General features: G+C 36.0%; 1 protein-coding gene across 2 annotated transcripts; it reads right to left on the bottom strand.

Moving 5' to 3' along the window:
• Positions 1-724: 724 nt before the first annotated feature.
• On the bottom strand, positions 725-17,983 carry LOC113688072 (alpha,alpha-trehalose-phosphate synthase [UDP-forming] 1). 2 transcript variants are annotated; one of them, XM_072051217.1, is made up of 18 exons: positions 17,831-17,983; positions 14,002-14,457; positions 13,769-13,866; positions 13,211-13,599; positions 12,320-12,434; positions 12,035-12,136; positions 10,988-11,138; positions 10,735-10,823; positions 10,134-10,182; positions 8,296-8,396; positions 7,967-8,154; positions 4,538-4,655; positions 3,409-3,588; positions 3,215-3,337; positions 3,052-3,139; positions 2,817-2,947; positions 2,538-2,636; positions 725-1,429 (listed from the first exon to the last, which is right to left on the bottom strand). In XM_072051217.1, exons 2-18 carry the CDS (start codon positions 14,381-14,383, stop codon positions 1,073-1,075), a joined length of 2,760 nt encoding a protein of 919 aa, XP_071907318.1. In that variant the 5' UTR covers positions 14,384-14,457; positions 17,831-17,983; the 3' UTR covers positions 725-1,072. The 2 variants fall into 2 exon arrangements, with proteins under 2 accessions (XP_071907318.1, XP_071907317.1); XM_072051216.1 differs by lacking the exon at positions 17,831-17,983 and adding an exon at positions 15,333-15,773.
• Positions 17,984-22,032: the final 4,049 nt, after the last annotated feature.

The raw sequence follows: 22,032 nt of genomic DNA on the forward strand, positions 1-22,032 counted from the left end.
CCAAGTCACTCATTTTGCTACCTCTAATCTGATTTGTTTGATTCCGATCCGAAGCCGGGGTTGAATGATGCCTTTGTTTAGAGCAGAAACTGGGCATAATCTTGCGAAAATGAATCTTTGTGTATGATTTTATGAATCTGTGTATGATTTGTGACTTTTTCCCCTCGCCTACAATCTGGTTATTGCAAGATAAATAATCATGAGATGCCGTTCAACAAGTAAAAGTTATGAACAGGTAAACAATAGTTAATACAATATAAAGATATCATAACCTTGTCAATACACCACCATTTCTGCCAATTCAGTAATAGTAGACAAAGGATTTTTCTTTTTTCTTTTTTTTTTTTTTTAAAAAAAAAACTATCGGTTCATGAATATTTTCATATCAATTGTGGCATATAATCTTGCAACAGATAAGAAAGGGTTAATCATACTAACAGGCATCATGAGCTTTGCTCAAATTCTTGCAACAGATAAGAAAGGAACAGATAACACAATCCATTTTTCTGCTATGGAATTGGGCTTTCTCGTTCCTTTTTTTTCACCTCCATTTTTGGTGACACAATTCTTGGAACAGATGACACAATTCTTGGATACACCTCCATTTTTGGTCTCCTCCATCATGCCTTCTGGGCAAACTAGCTCCAAACATTTAGCAAGTGACATATAATTAATTGAAGCGATGATGCTTCACATCACCAACGTATACAAGAAAACTTAAAAATGCAAGTTAAAAGAGGACAGCTAGATAAAATCATCTTGGAGCCAACGTCAAGGCAACTGAACAAGTCACAGTTACAACTGTAACTGTAGAAATCTACATCCTCAGGATGCGATTTTGCACATAAATATATTTCGATGCATCTAAAGTCTCCATCGAGATAAAAACTGAGATGTCTGCATAAAAACTAACACAATTCTGCTGTGGTTTTTTTTAGACTTGACAACGACACTTCAATTAGCCCAGTAGAGAAAAGAATTACTAGAAGCTATCTTGGCTTACACATTCATAACATAGCATCCAGACTTTGACCTAGGTGTTATGATAACTATCCCATTTTAGTAAGGAGCTTCAGGAAGATGTTTCAGCCAGGTCCTTTACAAATGCAACTACTTCTGCGGATGTATTCAGGACGTATCTAGCATTTGTCCGAGTGCGACCAACAGAGCAGGAGAAGTAATTCTCCTTTTTAAGATCAAGCACATTCCACGATGTTGTTTCAGGGGATGAACGCCTCCCACCCCCAGAGTTGAGGACTGGTCGTTGAGACTTATGCTGGGATGATTTTGAGCTGTTCCTGCCGGTCAGAAGCTTTGGAGCTGGCCGTCGTTCAACAGGGAATTTCATTGCATCAGTGACCTTGATTTTTGGAATGCTCATTGCATCAGAGGGAAGCTCTGGCTCAAAAAATGTGTAGACATCCTCATCCTGAAGAAAAGAGAGCAACAGTCAAACATGGAAGAAAATAAGCAACAGTCAACCAGCGTATGAGCACCAGCATAGTGGGGATGGTTCACAAGGTTGTTACTGCAGCCTCTACAACAACAGATGTTTTCAGTTCTGCATTTTGTATTTATATGTTCTGACTGCCTTTCTAATAATTGAAGCAATAGCCTCCCGACAGAACATGCTTATTACTTTTCTAGTGATATATTGAAATTCATGCCATCTTCAGGCAGCGCAATATTTATTAGTACTGATTATGAGTTCCCAAATGGTGACAAGCATATTACAGGTAACAGCTGACATATAGAATTGGACGGCAGAAGTTCATTAATATCATGCAGAAATACTTCAAAAAACCTGAGAAGAAGCAGATAAAGGAGGTCTCTCTCTTACTCTCTCTCTCCGTTTAAAATACACTGAAGAAAGAGAATGAGCTGATAGTGTGAAATCTTTCTGACATACGCAGCAAGAGCATAAAAAATATCAGTAGTACAAAGGACAGAGAGAGAAACACAGGCTACATATCCTTCCTGTCCCTTTTCTGTACACCTATTTGTTTAGCACAGAGATAACTCAGGAATTAATTCCATGATCATAGTTCAAGGTGATGAATTCTGCAAGAGGAGCTTTCACTTGTTGTTTTCACATATCCCTAAATGATATCTGCAGGGTCACAAATGTTTCTCATGTTAGCTTTAATTTGACAGTTTACCCATCATCCATTATCCAGCATAGGACTGTGCACAAAGTCAGGTGGAGTTGGAGAATCCATAGCCCACTTGTATAGCTAACTTGGATTGAAAACTGTTGATATGTAATTTTTAGCACTTGAGTTTTTCTTTTCTATATAGGTTTAGAAAAGGAGAGAGAGAAACTAAAGTGTGGGAAGCTGCTCATTCCAAGAGCAATCATATAAAAACAAGGCAAACATTCTCAGAAAGAAAGTCTAACAACTATTCATTTAGCCAAGATACTAAAATGGAGCAACATCTTCCATTATGCAAAATAAGAATCTTACTAGAAGTACTTAAAATGATGCCAAAAAATTCAAGAAAATTTCAATGTATTCAGGAAGATTAGATAAATGTACCTTCTGCAGAAAATGACCTATACATAACACGTAATCAATTGGAGTTGTAATAGCTTTGGTGTGGACTATCTCCCCCAATATACGATCAATTGCAGCACCCTGTATATTTTTTGGGAAAAAGAGAGGGGGGGGGGGGGTTTAATAATGTAAAAGATGGAGCTGGTGACAATTTTTAAGCTAAAATAGATTTAGACATTTCAGGCAGAGTACTAACCTCGCCAACCAAGAAAAAATAAGCTGGGAAAAAAAAAAAAGAAAACAGGAGAATAATCCACTCACCTTTGTCACGCCAACTGCTCGTACCTCAACTGACCTGCTTCCCTGAGCAACATCAACTGATGCATTTGAGATTGGACCTGTCCACAGATGCTGCAGCATATCTCTAGCTTGCAATCTTCCAAATTCCACATCTAACATGGAACCAAGAGAAGAAGACAATAACCAAAAAAACTGTAGCAATGGGAATTTGCAACAACACAAACTTGGATGAACACCAGTGAAACAGATTAGTTACCTGCATATTTGTAATTCCATACAAGTGAAGTTTCCCGGAGTTCATAATGAGATCGGGGTGTCCTTTCGGTGAAATACTCGAAGACATGCTGAAAAGTAGACAAAAGAATCCAAATATCAGAGGCCAAAAGATGCAATAAAAATACCACCATACATGTATATACCTTTACACTGTCAACCCAATCCATGTTTAAATGCTCTGGCATTGTTGTCATCCATTCACCCTTGGTAGATCTCAGAAACATCCCATTCTCTGCTGCTAACCACATGTTATACTCACCAAAGTTCTGCAAAGACACACATTTCACAATGATGTACAAGACATTCTAAAGTAAAGAACCTAAAAGGGATCCCGTACCTCATCCAAGACACTTCTATCACTTCCACTGAGGACAACAACCGTTGTCTTTGGATCACTACAAAGAGCTGTCAATGGTCCTTTCACCTCCGGATGCAGTTTCAATTCCATTTCTTTAATTTGATCTCCACCTCTTCTTCCAGGAGTATCTATTGATTCAGTTAGTGTAGCATTGAAACCCTACAGTTTTGGTTCATTCACAACAGAACAAAAACAACAGACATGAAATCATAATAGGATCTAAAACCAACAGCCATGAAATCATGGTACGATCTAACACACATACATGAGTGGTGCCCTAAATATCCACATTATAGATATTTGATATTTAGTCCATGATGTCTTCCTTGGATTTGATATGGCCAAATCTACACCACATATGTCACCAGCTAAAACAAGCAAGATCTTTATAACTTAAATCAAGAAGCAAGAGAGAAAGAAAATATGCAATAGAGAAACTCAGCATTATAGCATAAAATGCATCAAAAAGTTCACTTATTAAATTTTTGCTTTACCAATTTTCGATCATTTACTTTCTTGCACCACGAGATAAGTTTTATATTTGTCTCATCTCTTTGTTCTTTAGTTTCTCTACTTTGTCGTAAGGGTAGAAAAATGAGCTAAGCACCCTGTAATTTTACCAACTTATTCAAAAGACGCTTCTTTCTACTTGTTAATGCTCACCCAATATGCTATATATCACAAACTCCCAAAATTAGTAGAGTCAGTGACCTGATAAATCCTGATGTTTACTTTCTTTAGCTTATTCTTCTCATCATTTTCCATATCACACCTTGGCAGATGTGTCACTTCATGTCATATACTAAAAAAAATATCTTAAAGATTCAAAAAAGACATTACACTTGTAAGCAAGTGATACTGTACCACAACATAACTGTACAAAGAACTTTTATCAGTAAAATACAAGAAACAAGCAAATTGACGCAAATCAAGTCTGTATTTGTTTCTATACCGTAATATAACTGACAAAATTGCTTACTAACTACATCACAACCAAAAGCATGTACTAATTGTATCATTCAATTTTTATGAACTCAAATGCCCAATGCAGCAAAATCTACTCAATCAACCAAAAAAAAAAATTCAAATGAGAAAGACATCATTATACCAGTATGAGCAATCTGTTATTAGACTGCAAGTAGCGTTTCACTGCATCAGTGACATTAAGCGGTGGTGGAACTTTTCTTATCCTCTGCTGAGCCTCAATAACAGTGTCATTTAATTCACTGCAAAACCAGTTAAAAGACACTCAATTTCAGTTTATCAGCTCTAAGCAAAGAAAGCAAAAGATGGAGATTGAGACAACATAAATAGCTAGGGTATTTATCTGAGCCATCACAACAATTTTAATGTTTTCAGAAGCACACTAAGTTGATAGCTCTTGAAAAAGCAACAAATCTGTGCAGATTTTGCTTTCGTACTGCATTTGAATGCATTGAATTAATTAAACATTGTAGGAATTCATTATGGCTGCCATAAACGTGTAAAAAGAATAAATGAACTCGCCAGAATCCCCTAAGAGAGGCATAAAAAAAAAATGAAAAATGCACATAAAAATTGTACGTAAATCATTTTTCTGCAAATTGCAACTTAAGGATATTAGTTTAGAGCATATTAAGTTGTTAGAGAAGAGGTTTATATCACATGGCTGACAACTGCGTATACAGTTTAAATAGATCAAATGTGTAGCAATGTTGAAAAAGTTAATTGTGCAGAACTGAACTACCTCTATCATGTGGATTAAATTAGGCTTTTTGGCCAAAATGAGATTTTGGAGATCAACTCATAACAACCACAAAGTCGAGCCAAAATAACTGAGAAGCAATGGATTCAACTCCAATTGTACCTACTTATACGCAGATTGATAAAGGTTATCACTATACCAAGTCGATCCTTAATGGTCACTTGTTTGCATGGAAACCAATAAACTCTAACTTCAAGGCAATGTTATATTTGCCTGCTAAGAGCATCAATGGCTCAAAAAATTCTAGATTCATAGCACAGAACAAATTCATCACACTTCTTTTGGACAAAGCAAATTGTATTGAGTATTTTTAGCTGAAAACATTTGCCAAAATCTCCCTTTTTCAACTTACTAATAAATTCTAGATAAATATGGGTAAAAGTAGTTTTCCTTCTGACAATCACCTGATGATCAATACTGACCTCAGTTGTGTTTAAACACATTCCTAGTCCTTCTAATCTCCTTCTGGCTCGCCATCAGCTTAAGTGCATGAGACAATTTATGCCAAAGCAGGGAATAAAAGGAGTGTTTTTTCAACATAAATACCTATCCATCACCATCACTTCACCTTGTACTAAGTTTCGCTATTGCATGACCGCTTTCACGCATTATAACCGTATCACCTCCTTTCTACCATTTTAATTCCATCAATAGAATCTATACCAAGGGTTGAGAGAGTGACAGCTATACAAATCCATACTAGAAATGAAATTTAATTTATCACGCAAAGGATGAAGATATGTTTCAAATTTTCTCAAACTACATTAATATATTTGATGTCCAAGTAAAGATGTCCTGATTGATCAGTATAGTGAATTAATATTTGATGCACAAAAGGACTTTACTGGAATATTTTGAAGCTTTTGAACAACACAGTCTCTTCCATATGGATTTCGTGTGACACAGAAATTGCAATCAAAATTTCTGTGTTTCTATCCTACCTGTTTGGTGACATGCATTCTATTCTGGGATCTTACAATACGTTTAATTCTCCTAAACCAATTTATTTATACATGATCCTGATCTTACCCATTCCCTTCAACCATTAAACAGTAACTTCAATGGCTGAATTGACATAAAGGTCAAAGTTAACTAGCAGACAATTTCAAGTAGACGTCTATCTCTGCAAACCAAATTTCAAACTCTTGAATGAGTACTCTAGTAGTTCAGTTTCCGAAAATTCCTTACGTCATTTCCTCTTTCTTATTTCATGTCAAATCAAATCCTATCATATTGAATGGAACTGAGTGTCATCTAACGAAGTAGCTACGATAATTATTTATTACAACAGAAGCACATCATCCTGTTTCATGCTATTCCTACTTCAATGTTTTATGTTTTCAGCCATCATTATAACTTGCATAAAGTTAAATAATGACAATAGAGAGGCCAGTCAGTAAGGGAAAAAACAATGCAGTAAATTATTTTTTGACAGTCACCACATGCACAATCACTAAAAGATAGGAGGTGACTACTGAGGCCGATTCCAGAATGTATTGGTTCAGTGAAATTTAATCCCATGGTTCAAGGCCAAGGACACATAATTAATATAACAAACACAGGGCCAATGAAAAATGATGAAGCACAATAGATGGGTTGTAGACAAGATAGATTTGGTAAAAGAATACAAGCCAAGAAGAGGACAAGAGTTCTGCAACTCTTAGAAGGTACGACTGAACTTGACATGATTTTATTCCATATAATATCTTTTGTAAAAGCACTACAAGTCAAAGATTTAGTAGTATAGAAAATATTTGGAGGCCCAGCTTCTCAAGGACTATTTATAAATAAGGAAAGTGTAAAAATGTATATTTGAAATTGATGTATGATGGCCATCAAAACTTCAATAGATGATGATACAAATGCTAGTGCAAAGAAATCTACCAAAAGAAGAAAAAAGAAATCAAAATGATAGTAGAGACACTAGAAACCCACATATTCACCATTCTGTGGGATTCCCCAAACTATGAATTCTGCATCAAAGAATCTCTTGATAAAGAGAGAAAGGTCTACCATCTACTCCAAAGAGATGTGAAGTGTTGTAACATTTCTCCGCGCCGGTTTTGGGACCCTTCAGAAGTTCAAAGATGAGTTATTTCAAATCTTGCTGGAATTGGGGAAAAAAATAGTGTCGATAAAAATCTAAAGTCTGTTAAATCAGCATAATTTTCTAGAAAGGAGGCATTATTTTCGGACATGCCGAGAAAGAAGGGAAAGTATATGGTAAGGTAGTGCAAGATGAAAAGGCGCTGATAAAAACAAAAGTATTGGTTTCTTATGGTTCTTATGGTCAAAAGAACCAACTCCACCAACAAGATACCTATATACATTTACACAGAAAGATTAGGCATTCTTTCATGTGGTCTCAAAGAAGCCATCATGATATGAGTGGTACTCCTGGTATATGATTGTAGTTTGGTCGACGTATTTAAAACCTTCACAAAACTACTACTAAAATTTGGAAGTTTGAGCACTGGTCATTAGTCATGGAGTGCTCAAGCATTTAGACTCATAAGAAGAATAATTGCAACAAAATTAGTTCTTAAATAGTTCAGGTAGGCAATTTAGGTAGAAAGGCTACAATATGTGGCATGAATGAAAAAGAAAACCAATTGGTATATTCTCACAATGTATCAGCACAAAATCTAGAAAAGGAAGTCTAGCAGTTGTCTTCTATCCATCAATATGTACAGCATTTCCTAATCTTTATCATATTAGACAGCAGAGACAAGTTAAGCGTTTATGGAGTTTCAAAAGAAATGAGACTATAATCACACTCTTAAGTTCACAAACCTAACAAAAGTTTCAGCCCATTCTTGAGCAGTATGGGTTGTCACATGTGCGAAGTTGTGTCGGTGACGTTTCTCCCTTTCTTCAGCAGGCATATTCAATGCTTGGCCTATTGCAGCAGCAACTTCAGTAATATTCCAAGGATTCACCAGGATTGCTCCAGCTCCCAAAGATTGTGCAGCACCAGCAAACTAGAGTCCAGTGAAACTAATTACTAACAAGAAGATGCATAAAGTATTGCCTTCAGGGCATATACTTGAAAATGACCTTCATTTTTCAATCGCTAAATCATCACAAACAACTTTCAGTATCAAAGAGTTGGCAGTACTTGCCTCACTGAGAATGAGAACCCCTTTTTTGGAATCTTGACAAGCAACAAACTCATAGCTAACAAGATTCATTCCATCTCGCAAAGATGTGACAAGTGCTACATCTGATCAGCAAGACACAGATGATGATTGGAATTTGGAAGTGTTAAAAGGCCTAAAGGCAGATGTAGATCAAGAGAGACAACAAAACTGTAAATACTTCTAAAGTAATATGAGGGTTGCATCTCTTATAATCCAATATGCACTATTGAAGCAAAAGAATTAACCATTTGGTTGAAGCACAATATGATCTAAAAGATGCAACAAATAATTGTGAAATAGCCATGAATACTGGGGAAACTCCACTGTGGTTTCCAAAGTCAACCTTCTAGGTGATATCAGTATAATTTCTGCAATCAAGATGACTGAAATTTTAGAGAGCTGACAGTTGTTTTCAGAAATGATGAAAGTCATTCTTTCATACTTTACTTTAGGCCTTCAAACAAAATTAAACATGTTTATCTCGTAATTGCTTACACAACCACCTAACTTGCCAATATTTCACACACATATTTTACTTTTATCTTGTTATAGGTACATGTTAAGGATGATGAAGGCCCTAATCTAGTCCAATCATTTAGGGCACAGATGGTCCATCGCTCAGTGGTTCAGCCTGCTTCAGCTGTGAACATGTTTCTTACAGAATCATGCCCTCAGACTAGATTACAGAAATGGGGAAATAATCCCAATATGTTCCAGAAAAAAATTAGTATAATATTCTATACCCAATTACTTTCATTCTAATAAGTGAATGCCTAGACAGCTAGTATGTGTAAAAATTAATGTTCATCAAGAAGATAAGGATATGAAAGAGTTATAACAGGTTAGAATACTCTAAGTACATGAAGAGGACGTTGATGCCTCTAGCAAATTATAACATCTGAAACTGGTAGTGTATGAGAAGGAAAAGTGAGTCATCTAAGTATCATTGCAGCAAAGCCATCAAATCCTGGTCACAGTCTACAATTTAATGCAAGATCCTAAATGCTTGAGGTTAGACTGCATAAAACACAGTTTAATTAAGACTTAAAGACTAAGTCTGAAAATGAACCAGTTCATTGTGTCCAACTAATTTCGAGTTCCACAAATAAAAATATTCAAGATGATTAAAGTGGACGAAACTGATGACTTAGAATCTAGAAACCATTAAACCAAAAAAAAAAAAAACATGTTTAAGGTAACTTCTTGGACTGAAAATGACGAAGTTGGAAAAGAAATGAATCGCTTCTCATATTTCATGTTCAAGGTGACTGAAAATTTACATAGCAGCCCTAAAAAGAATTGAGAGGAGGACAGGTGACGAAAAGACGTGTCAACGCCAAAGCCTCATGCCCAATAAAATGCAAATTAAAATTTCTTAGAAACTATAAACAAGCAAATGAAACTTTTCTCCCTTATTTTCCATTTGCTTTTTACCAGTTATACACGTTTAGTACAATAAGAATCAATTTTCTTCAATTTACCTCTTCTCTACAAGTAGCCAGTTCCAATTACAAATACTCAATGTGCTAAAGAAAGAACAGAAACATGAAACACTGAAAAAATGTATTAGAGCCAGCAAAATCAAGTTAGCACACAAATTGCATCACTCAAAGCAAAGTGTGGCAATAAATCAGCCAAAATCAAAAGTACACTACAAACGTTACTAAACAATTTAGGTAATCATGCTCTTAATCCAGTTAGCTTCTAAGCAGTAACTATATTAATTACATTTTGTAAGGTTCATTAGCCATATACAGGACACAGAATCTTATCTTCCAAAAGCTGAGGATTTGAAGATCTTGAGAACATAGAATTAGTACCAGTAACGGCATAGACCGCACAGAGTGCATGGAAATCAAGAGAACGATCCTGCAGGAAAAAAAATTTGCTTTAGGGATGGATACTTTACATTCATATTTTTGCCAAATGATACCTGAAAATGGGGTTGCTTATAATCACACATACACAAAAAAAAAAGCAGCAAAATATTTCTTCATCTTTTAAATATTAGAGAATGGTAAAGAAAAACTGATTTTCCGCCAGAGTAACTTTATAGGGAATATACTTCAGTCATTCTTCATAAGTGGATGGAAAGAGGACTAAAGACCTAGAAGTTGGGCATGAGATTATGTATAGGCCCACATTACAGCATGTGAGTTACCTTGGGCAAGAAATCTCAAAAGTGCACTATAACCTAAATCCTATGGCAGTTGGAAATGATGCATTAAACAGTGTCACCATCCTTGGTTTTACCAAAAAAACTGTAGTCTATGTAAGAGATCAACTTAAGGACACCAAGCTGTGAAAGGTATTATTTGCCCAAAGGGGAAGAACTACTGTTTATTTTCAGTAGTAAACATCTCTAGTGGTCAATTGAAGAAAGCAAAGAATAGATTCGTTAAAATCAATGAAAAGACTGACCAGATGATGAATTGGAACCCCAATTAGAGTTCCAAATTTTCCATTGATGCGTCCAACAATTTCATGAACCTGGCTCGTAAGCTTTTGATCTGTAAATACCAGATAAGAGAAATATCACTTTGTAGAAGATATAAATAAGGAAATACAAAATGTGCTAACCAAGGGAAGAAAGAAGAGTTGATATCTGGAGAAGCACTAATGGCTTTGCCAAGAACAGAAGAACTTAAAAGAGCTGATCATTTCAAAAGCATACATTCAGGTACATCTGTCCTTGTTGGCACAGCAATTTGCAGCAAAACCACTTTATCGCACCAATAGGAATTTTCCTCAAGAAATTTTTCAAATGCTAATATCTTTTGAGGAATTCCTTTAATCATATCAAGCCGATCAACCCCTAACATAACCTGAAAGAAACATTCTGGGTTATAAAATTAGAACATCCTAGAATCAGATCGTGCATGAACACAACAAGAAATGACTATCAAAGCATATTTGACAACATGTTTTGCTCAATTTCTATAGTAAACATGGTACATAACTGAGTTTTCAGATTTCAATGCCACGAGTTGGTAAGAATCAAAGTAAATAGTGCCAAAAAAATGTAGTAAAAGCAGCATATATAATTAATAGTTCACCCTAAATTCAATTATACAAAATTAGGGTAATCACTTAAAAATATGATGCACAAAGCTACTAAAAGCTCGATAGATCGATAAAAAGATTGGGGAATGTGCTGATATCCTACATGTCTGTATAGATACTCTTGTGAGCGCACAGCCTATGCAAATATGATACATGCATGTATCCATGGGTGTGCGTATGGTTATGGCTGGGGAGGGTGTGTGCGTGGGTGGGTGGGTGGATGTGGGTGTGTGTGTTGTGAGAGAGAGAGAGTGTGTGTGTGAGAGTGTGAGAGAAAGTCAGAGTGAGACAGAGGGGGTGGATACAATTGTGAACAACCACAGGTGATACATATTGCATGCTCATCAATATACAAAAGAAGAAGAGAGGAAATCTTATGATATGAGATGTAAACATTCAAACAAAAATACAGATTTTCCAATTTATACAAATCATAATACAGGAATCTAATACTTTATCAATCATATGGACTCCAAATGGAGATCATATATGAAGATAAACATACAAACATCACCCAGAATTGCCGAACTTCATCAAACTTAAATAAAGAAGTGGCTTCTATCACTAAGATCAGAAGGCCATAGAGACAATAAGGCAAGAAAATATGGGAAGGCAAAAGGGTATGGGAGAGAGAGAGAGAGAGAGAGAGAGAGAGTACCTTTTTCCCAGCAAATCTTTCTTTTAGTTCTTTGATGTGTTCCTGAACTTGAGGAACTTCAAGTGCTCTAATGAATCGTTCTGAATCTATCCCAATGGGAAACTATTTTCCACCAAAACAGAACACATGCAAGGGTTACAAGAGTGAAGCAGTTTAAACTAATCACGCAGTCTTCAGTCTACTTTTACACAAAAATTGAATGAGAAAAGAAAAAAATAATTACTTATACAGGAGAAAATGAATGAAAAAAAGAAAAGAAAAGAAGCACAAATTAGATTATCATACTGCAGCCACACGGGTCAGCCGTCCCTGATCCTCCACTCCTTCGGGGGTACCTTCTAATCCAAGTATTCGAGTACAAGCACTAACAAAATGCCTTGCATAATCATATGTGTGGAAGCTGCAAAACGTGTTCAGCTTAAACTCAGCTTGCAAGTTCCATGCGTCAATCTTAGTATATTAAAGGAGACTTTAAGATGATGTATGCAATAGCTTGAGTCAAGTGCAGGATATCATTGAATGTGGCAATTACAAGATGAAAGATGAGGTAATTAACAAAGAAATACATTTTAGACAGTAGCGAGAGTAGAAAAGGGATTTCCCAGCAGAAATTCACCCATGAACAGGTTGAACTCATTGTCAAGTTAGATTGGACTATGCCAGCAGTGCCTAATTTGGAACAGAGACAGAGACAGAGCCCAGATAAACAGTTAAATAACAGACTAGACTACAAATATGCATGATGGAATGACTCATCAGAATATATAGACTCGAGCAAAATATGAGGCCTTGCTTTGTGCACAAAGAATTTTGTCAGCTTAAGGAATCCATGTTGATTAAGCTAGCTGGTATCAAGGCATAATCTGTAGGGTATCTTTTATGAACATAGCAGTGACAAAACTCTGCATTCATGTTACTGAGCTGCTCTTGTATTGCTTTTTCAGTTTCTTTTGGGTGGATAAATGATAATTATTCTCTCAAAGTGATGCTGTGTGAAATAAAAATTAGTCATTGCTTTGTGTACTTTGGTTTACTTATTTCCAAAACAAAAAAGAAAAGAATCTAGATTATCTTTGAATTCCTAGATTTCAAGGCTCGATCCATGACCCTTCTGACAAGATAGGGTTGTACCACTGCAACAGAAAACATAGATAAGTATGTTTGTCCAATCCTTACCCAACCAAATCAGCATGTAGTACTGCACGTAACAGGTCTGTACGAGATGGCAATGTGCGATGAATTTCAGAAGATGGAAAAGGTGTATGCAGAAACCAACCAACTTTCATGTTCCTATTGTGATCTTTGAGACATTTTGGAAGGAACATGAGATGGTAGTCATGACACCAAACAACGTCACCCTCTTCATAATGCTTATTCACAACATCAGCAAACATCTTATTTGCTTTCTTGTATGCAGCAAATTGGGACTGAAAGCTCCGGGTAGTTGCCAGACGGTCTTCCTGTGGAAGTCCAAGATAATGGAAAAGAGGCCACAATATATTGTTGCAATACCCGTTGTAATATTGGTGAACTGTCTCTTCATCCAAGAAGACGGGGATACACCTCTGCAGAACATCAATGAGGCAGTAAGATAAATATCTAACTTAGCATTCCTCAGACATGAAATTCCAGTTATACTGCAACATCCATAAACATAATTTTGCTGGATACTGCAAAAAATGAAGATCAATAAGGCCTAAAAGCCTCGTGCAAAAGAAAGCCTATAGATTGCACCTTCTCAGCCAATGCTTTAGTAAGTGCCTTTTGACCAGCCTCATCTGGTACATTTACACCAGCCCAGCCAATCCACCTTGCTTCAAATTCTTTCACACCTTCAACGATTCAAAGTTTCCAGGAATTAGACATTCTGTTTGCCATCCTCAATAGTCAATACAGGTAGCAAAACAAAATGAATAGAACCTATTGCTGATAAAGTCAAGTCTAAAGAAGAGAAAAAGAATGCTTACCAAGTAGAGCACTGACTAGACCCCCAGCACTTATCTCCAATGACCATGTTTCCTCACCTCTCCTTACCGCAGACACTGGAAGCCTATTAGCCACCACCAAAAGCCTTTGCCTGATGGGCTTCCCATCAATCCTTTCCCATCCATCATTAAGTGCTAGTGCAGCCAAGGCACCTTCCAAATATTGCTCCACATATGAAACTCCCGAGACATCCCCATCTCTGAGGCGCAAATCGTGTTCAGAGAGTTCAGTCCTAATGTTGCCATCAATAGAATCACTTGACTGAGAAGCTCTGCTGCTTTTCCGTAACTCTCTTACTCTCAAAAGCCTCTCAATTCGAGATGTGGGGGTGGCTGAATTGCTGTTGTACTTGTTTCCAGGCATACGGGCAATCTAGAATTGGACCTCCGAATACTAAATTTAATAGAGTTCCTGTTTCCCAGGAACCACCAAATGTCCTGCATATCGACTAAACAAATTACTAACACATGCGCAGATCAAAACAAAGTTCCAGCAAATGTGACACTAAGGACAAATATAATGGCCAGTTTTCCTAAAACAGAATAATGTAAAACAAAATTCTACAGCAGTACAACAACTTTCTATCCTTTTCTTTTCACAGTGATGACAAAGACAAGGGAAAAAGAAAGAGGGCCATCAACATTCATGGTAAATAAATATTAGCAAAAAGGACAAGCATAAACAAAGAGACAACAAAGACAATGGGATCCACAGAATTGAGTGAGGGCAAAAATGGGGTCTACCATTAAGTCCCCCTCTAATTATATATCCCAAGATTCCAGAATAACACCAGCTGTAAAATTCATAGGGTCACAGAACCAAGTCCCAACTTCAGTGCAAGAAAAAACCAGAGATGACAGGTAACAAAATTACCCCTTTGATAAATACGAAAATGTAAGCATGCCCCATGATCAGAATGGCCAATATAGGAAACAAATGTTGAAGGAAAGCAAGTGACTTTGCCGAAAATTTTCCAACTCATCCTGTTACCGTAACGTACAAACATAATGCTGCAGTCAGGTTCACATTCAAGATTCGAATTGTATGCTAGAGAGATAGGAAGAGTGTAGGGAGGCATGGGGAGGGTAAAAGAAAAAAGAAAAAAAAAAGGAAAAACATACAAACATAATGCACGCAAAAGAATCACACTAACTTATGAGAGCTATGCAATATAATTCTGGCCAGTAAGTTGAAAAAGAAAGAGAAAAAATCAAGAAACAGTGGAGGAAGGAAAAAAAAAAGAACAGAAAAATCAACACTCAAATTTAGAACAAGAAACAAGAAAATCAATGCCAGCCCAAATGGGTGTTACCTTAATTGAACGAAAATGACAAGGGTCTTGAGTTAAAATCGAGAACCCAGAAATTTGAGGCGGTGGAAGAGTGAGAAGGCAAATGATAAAGCGGTGATTTCAAGAGTGAAGTACCGTACCAAGTAATAGAGTGAGGGAGGGAGGGAGAGAGAGAGAGAGGGGGAGAGATGGGTAGAAGAAGAGGAAAACAAAAAAGATTCTGGCTCCGGGTGGCAAAGAATTATCAAAGAGAGAGAAAAAGAGAATCCTCGTGTACGTTTTACACGGTGCATAAAGCCTTCCAGCCATGCAGACGCCACCAAAATTTGTTGATGGATACCCTCCTTTTCACAAATTTTCTTTTTAGTTTTCAAGTGGAGTGCCACTCTCCTTTGAACCTGCGAACCAGACAGAATCCCAGCGCGAGCCCGCTGGCTTGTCTCCACCCGCGTCCCTGCCCTCGCCTTTCAATTGAGTAAAAACAGTGGTAGTTGTCGTTCAAGGGCCTTTTGAGCCCCAAAAAAAAAAACTCAGTGATTTCGATTTCCGTCACACGTACTCTATTCTCGAGACCATAATAATTTGCTTATAAGGAACTACTAGCGAATTCGGTCCTTTTTTTTTTTTTTTTTTCCTGACGGAGCGAGTGTCCAGGTCAATTCTTACAGGTCCGACTAATTCCACTCCATTTCGGGAGGAGAGGTCCCATCCCCCGAACACGATAATCACAGGATTCGGATCCTTACGTGCATTGTATATCAACTTCTAAGGAGGTTTGATGAGACCAACCAAATTGCCCACGAGAGACGCTAGCGAATTCGGTCCTCGACACCACATTCGCTTATAAGGGACTGCCTACGATAATATAATATATACTTTGGAGACCATATATAATTCGCTGCTTATAAATAACTAGGAGTAAGTAGTTGATCAAGGGTCTTTTAATTTGAGCCAAAAGAAAGAAAACTAAATGACTTTGATTTACTCTCGAAACCATAAGTTAGTTACTTATAGGGGCCACTAGAACCATGGGAGCGCGCCAGGGATGGACCGAGAAATCTATCGAAGACGAGACTAGACTAGAATGGTTTTTGCCTGTATTATGTTGCGTTAATCTAAACTACGTACCCCAAAAAGATTAACAATGATGGACATGGATGGTTTTTACGCTTAATTTTAGAGATCCAAGTAATTAAAAGGACAAATCAAATTTATATTTGAGAGAATAAATACTGTAAAAAGCAACATAACACTTGGACAAAAAAGAATCTCAAGTTGCAACTCAATGATCATATATGCTTATTCTAATTTTGGGATCCGAAGGTCTTAATCAAAACTACTATTTGTCGAGAAGCAACAGAAAAATTAATGTCTTAATCAAAATTTTTGAATCTATCTATTGATTAAGAAAACATTTGTTTAGCTTTCTTTTCAGTTGGACGACATATATAGCTCCAGCCAACTGAATGCAGAAAAAAAAAGAAGAGTTTTTGTGTCATACGATGAATAGAGCCCAAAAATGTTGGAGATTGAATCTCTTTTAATTTCTTTTCGACTAGTTATTAATTCATGGTTGATACAATCATAGTGTAATTAACAACAAAAAAAAAAAACAAATCCGTAGAAGCATATATAAAGGAAAAAAAAATGAGAAGCAGAAGTTGAATACTTGAATTAGATATGGGATTAGAAGACTGCAAATTAATGATCGTTTTCTGTTCTCCAATCAAAACATGAAATTAAGAATTCTAGAGCTTTTTTTTTTTTTTTTTACTATATATTTGACTATCATATAGCATTTTGGCTCATATATAGAACCTATTATGGAAAGAAATGTAGGGTTGGACCAAAACAATAACGTACCACCACCACCACCGAAAGGTAAACCTAATAACGAACCCTATTCTTTGACAGTCAAGTCAAGTTGATGAACAAGAATCCAAGTTACTTCACAGTCGTAATTTAGTCTTCAAAAACCACACGTAATTCTACCAACAGCAAAGGGAGGGAGGGCGCTAGATAAGCTAGCCGGCCTTATTCTTTCCGAAACATTAGATGATCTTAAAAAAAAAAAAAAAAGAACATGAGTTTCATAAATCTAAAGTTGCCCTTCACCCTTCAGTGCCAACCTTGTACCTACCCAAACTTTCTAAGCCGGCCACGAGGAAATGCTTCATAAATGATAGTAAATAAAACCTTCACCACAAGCTCACCCTGTCAAACTCTCACACCCACACCTCCAACTGTGTGCAGCTTTCTGGCTGATCTCTGTGTGTGTGTGTGTCCGAGCGTGAACAGGAAAAGCTCAGGTACACTTGACCAGCTAGCTTCTGTTGAATGACTAAAGCTTACGATTTACGTAAAAGTGAAATAGACTCGATTACTTGCAGAAAAATTTTAACTTGTAAAATGGTTTAACAGAATTTTACAAAAGGAAACAAAGACAAGATGTCTAAATAGATGCGTACATGCAGATTGCAGATACAGCATATTTCTGTAGATAGAGAGAGAGATCTTACCTCTAAATCGAAGAAGAGAAGAGCGAAGAGATATGGTGGAAAGGACGAACTTCAGCAGTAGCTTTTACTAAGATATCTGCAATTAACCAGAGAGAAAGAGAGGATAGTCGCTTTTTTATTGAAAGTATAGAAGACGATCGAAGAGGTCTGGAGAAGTAAGGTTATAAATAAAAAAGGCTCCTCCTTTATTGTATATTTTTGCTGCTGTTGCGCAAGCACACTTTACAGTACGTACATTTCTGATATATATATATACACACACATATATATATATATTCATGTTTTTTTTTTTAAATCAAACACACACATATATTTAAAATCATTCGTAATTAAAATGAGGAGGAGGTGAAAATATTTAAAATATAGGGATCAGAAAATTAATACAATAGGTACGAATTTGCAGGAAAGAAAGAGATGAGAAGGATTAAAGAGTGAATTTGCTTAGCAGACATGAGAGGACGGGAACTTTTAGGCTGCTCAAGACATGTCCAACAAGTAGGCATGGTGACATTGGTTTTGCTTTAAGAATTTTTTTGAGGATTAAGACCAAAAGGTGGCCACCGATCGATGATCAACCGTATGGAGGGAATTGAATTTGTTCTCCCTTATTAGTTCACTTTGAAATATTATTAATTGTCAAAAAAATTAGGCCCACAATTTCATTGGTAAAAAGGACCTATGTTTGAACGTAGGTTGATTCTTCATTCTGGCCTAGGAATGCATCAAATCCTACTTTAGTTGATCCTTAATTTGTTTTTTTTTTTTTTTAAAGTATTGTTTCTTGCTCGTTCTCTTGCTTTAATTTCAGTTGCGGGGGCCATTGGCCTTGTTTGGATGGGAGCTTATTTTCACCATCTGATCTAACAGGATATCTTTTTTCCTTTCTTTTCTCTTTTGTAACAGGAAAGAGATGAAATTTAAGAAGTGAAGAATAAGGAACCTAACATCGATCTCTATTCTTACGGCCTCAACTCAGATATATAATATACGTAATTTTATTATTAAATAAAAAAATAAAAAAAAAAATATATATATATATATACTCAAGCTCGCGACGAGCTTAATATTCTTAACTCGAGTTCGAGCTCGACTCAAGCTTGACTTGAACCGCTCGCGAGCGGTTCGATTCGTTTGCAGCCCTACTCCCCTCTTCCTTTTACTATATATATATTTGGTCTCATAGAGCTCACGCACAATTTCATGGGCTTTTGCTTTTTGGTTATTTTGGTGGCAGAACCTTTATGGCTATCCATTATATCAATTGTTAAGATAAATTTTTTTCCCTCTGCAACCAACACACACACATATATACATATACATACATATAATATATATATATATATATATCTGTATATGTGTATATATTATTGTGAGCAAAACAAGTTACGGCCAACAGTGCTTTTCTATGTGTTGGTCACTTTACTGTGTTGCGGTAGTACTCCACCATGCAATGCAGAATGAGAAAAGTTGGATGTGTGGCTTTACAAAAAGCATTATTGCCTTTTCACTTTTGTCATGACCAACTTGCAAAACTTTGAGATTCCTGTCACATTTGCTTGATTTGGGACAATGCATGCATGATGCTTGTTTAGGCGATTAAGCAATCTCAGCTCACCACTTTGTAGTCGTTTCAAGAAACTCGCATGATTTTGGTCGTGAAATATCCCAAGTTACATTTTATTAATTGGGCAGAGTTTCAGAAATTTTTTCCTTCTTGTGGCAACTAATTAACTTTATATCAGATCAGAATTTTCAATAATTAAACCATCTATGAGATCACCTTATAGCTTTCAAGTTTAAATTGCATATATGCTTAACTAGAAGTTCTTCATTCTTTGGTTTTTCATGAATTTTAAATCTACATCCTGTGTAAATTTCGATGCTAATATATAGTACAAGTCATTGATACATCTAAGTGCAGATTAATTTAAGATCGATGGAAAGGTGCGAATTTAGTCCCATTTTACAATTTTTTGTGCTTCATTTTTTTTTTTTTTTTGGTTTTATTTTCTTTCATCGAGAATATTGGACAAACCATGGAACTAAGGCAAATGGTCAAAAAAAGGAAGGCAGGTGTCGCTTCATATACGCTTATTATGAGTGATGATCCCCCTGAAATTGACACAATCATTATCTTTTGTTGGAAAGAGAATTTCGATATCTATTCCATTTCCATGCATGCAGTAATATTCTCGACAAATTGGTTCCCTCCTTGTCTTGCAAAATTGAAAACTCCACAAAGAGGCTGCTTTACTATTATATGCTAATCCAAGAAATACGTTTTTGGAAAAATGTTTCTCCGCAAATTCCTGCAAATTACAGTGGAAATTTTGTTACGGGGCTGAAGGATCCTTATTAATTGTTATCTTCGAGATGAGACCACTCTGTCGATCTTTTCTTCTTTTTTTTTTTTTTCCTTATTTTTTTATATGTGACCACTCTGTCGAGATGAGACCACAAGTAAAGCCTTATTTTTTTTGATACGTGAAGGGTTTTGAATTTAAAATCTCTTACTCACAATTTCTTTTGTGGTCTCACCTTACCGTCCATTCCAACCCTCTCTCAAGCCTTAGATCGTAAGTTCATAAGTATTGAGAGGACGAAAGGGGAAAAAAAATAAAAAAAAAAAAATCGTTTGCGTCTGCTGTAATAGTGTTATGAGACATCATTTGATGTGGTCATAGAATTATGGCTTTTGAAAGTGATTCTGATCATTCCAATTTCAGCTAACATTAGATAATGATTAAAAACAAGAGACCAGTGATCAAAAAAGTCCCTCAAAATTTCCATAATTAGAAGCACAATTAGAGATAAGCCAAACCAACAATACAGAGTCATACATACTAGTATATCTTTCCTTTTTCCGTATTTATATACAAGAACGGAAGCCAAAAAACTTTCCACGAAGAAAAATGTCAATATTTCGATGGGACCTTTTGCCTGCCTTTAACAAGCATATATATATATATACATATGTATGGAGAAAGAATATATGACTGGATCAGCATTCTTCCTGCTGTTTTCCAAACGTGTACGGGAAATCCTAGTGCCATATGTACCCTATATTCCCAAAGCAAATGCCTCTTTTCGACAAAAAAGAAGTTTCTGAGAATACACCTTCTTTGCGAAAAAAGTAAAGAACAAAGAAATTATAAATATTTTGATCATTAACAAAGAAATGCATAATTTAAATTTTCACGAAATCTGTCCTCAGAAAACCATATCTCCGGCCAAGTTGCAGAAGCTGTGGGCTTTGCAAGGCAACTGGGGTCGTCATGGTGATCAATGCCTCAGCTTCACTTTTAGGCTTCCGGGGGGTCCATGACATTTTGATATTTAAATCTTAGAGAGTTAATTTTATAGTAATATTTACAAAATTGCAGCAGCACGATAGAACTTCTATGGAACATAAAAAAGCAAATTAGAATGATCTAACCATTAATTTAAGGCATTATAAATAAATTAGAATGATCCATAGTGTTAACAAAATACATTCCAGAAGAGGTTTTTTTTTTTTTTTTTTTTTTATAAAAAAATTCTCTTTGCTTTCCCCAAAAGCCAATAGTCTCAGAATAAACCAGCTTCCATCACCACAATGATCTACGTGCTTGCCACCAAGCACTTGATTCTAGAATCGCAAGATTGAAGAGAAGAACACAGATTACTGTTAAACGAAAAACACATGTTTTCACTGTGTTTGAATAGTGTATTATTTGAAATAATTATTGTAGCACTTTTTGTGCTGCGATGTATGTGAAATAAAAAATAGTTAAAAATATAAAAAAGTGAGTTTAGAAATGTGTTTATGCTACAAGCAAAATATTATTTGAAAAAATTAGTTATTCAATTACTCAAAAAAAATTTTTTTTTTGCCAAATTGATAACCACATCGTTCAAATTTCAAAACAAATGCATTGGATCAAGTCCCAACTATATCAAATTACTAGAGGGGACGGGACGGGGGAGTGCTCGTGTATCGTGCGGGTATTTAGTGTCTATGGTTAAAGAAGATTTTTCATTGGACAAATAATAGTACATTTTGAAAAGACACAGTCGTTAAATATGATAAAACTAATAATAGTACATTCTAATTGCATCACACACTTGTACATTTAATTTTATCAATACTTGTAAGTGAATTTGGACAACGCATAAATGTTATTCTATACCCAGAGTCGAGAGGATGTTCAGTCAAATTATAC

Source organism: Coffea arabica, chromosome 5c (assembly GCF_036785885.1).
Source record: "Coffea arabica cultivar ET-39 chromosome 5c, Coffea Arabica ET-39 HiFi, whole genome shotgun sequence".
NCBI classification, from domain to species: domain Eukaryota; kingdom Viridiplantae; phylum Streptophyta; class Magnoliopsida; order Gentianales; family Rubiaceae; genus Coffea; species Coffea arabica.

Bases quoted from the DNA above. Each gene is read 5' to 3' on its own strand.
- LOC113688072 (XM_072051217.1), bottom strand. From the start codon at position 14,383: ATGCCTGGAAACAAGTACAACAGCAATTCAGCCACCCCCACATCTCGA. The intron at 8,155-8,295 runs GCAAGTACTGCC...ACTGGACTCTAG, and splicing joins GGGTTCTCATTCTCAGTGAG to TTTGCTGGTGCTGCACAATC. The intron at 4,656-7,966 runs GTTTGTGAACTT...CTGGTTTTGCAG, and splicing joins TGGGCTGAAACTTTTGTTAG to TGAATTAAATGACACTGTTA.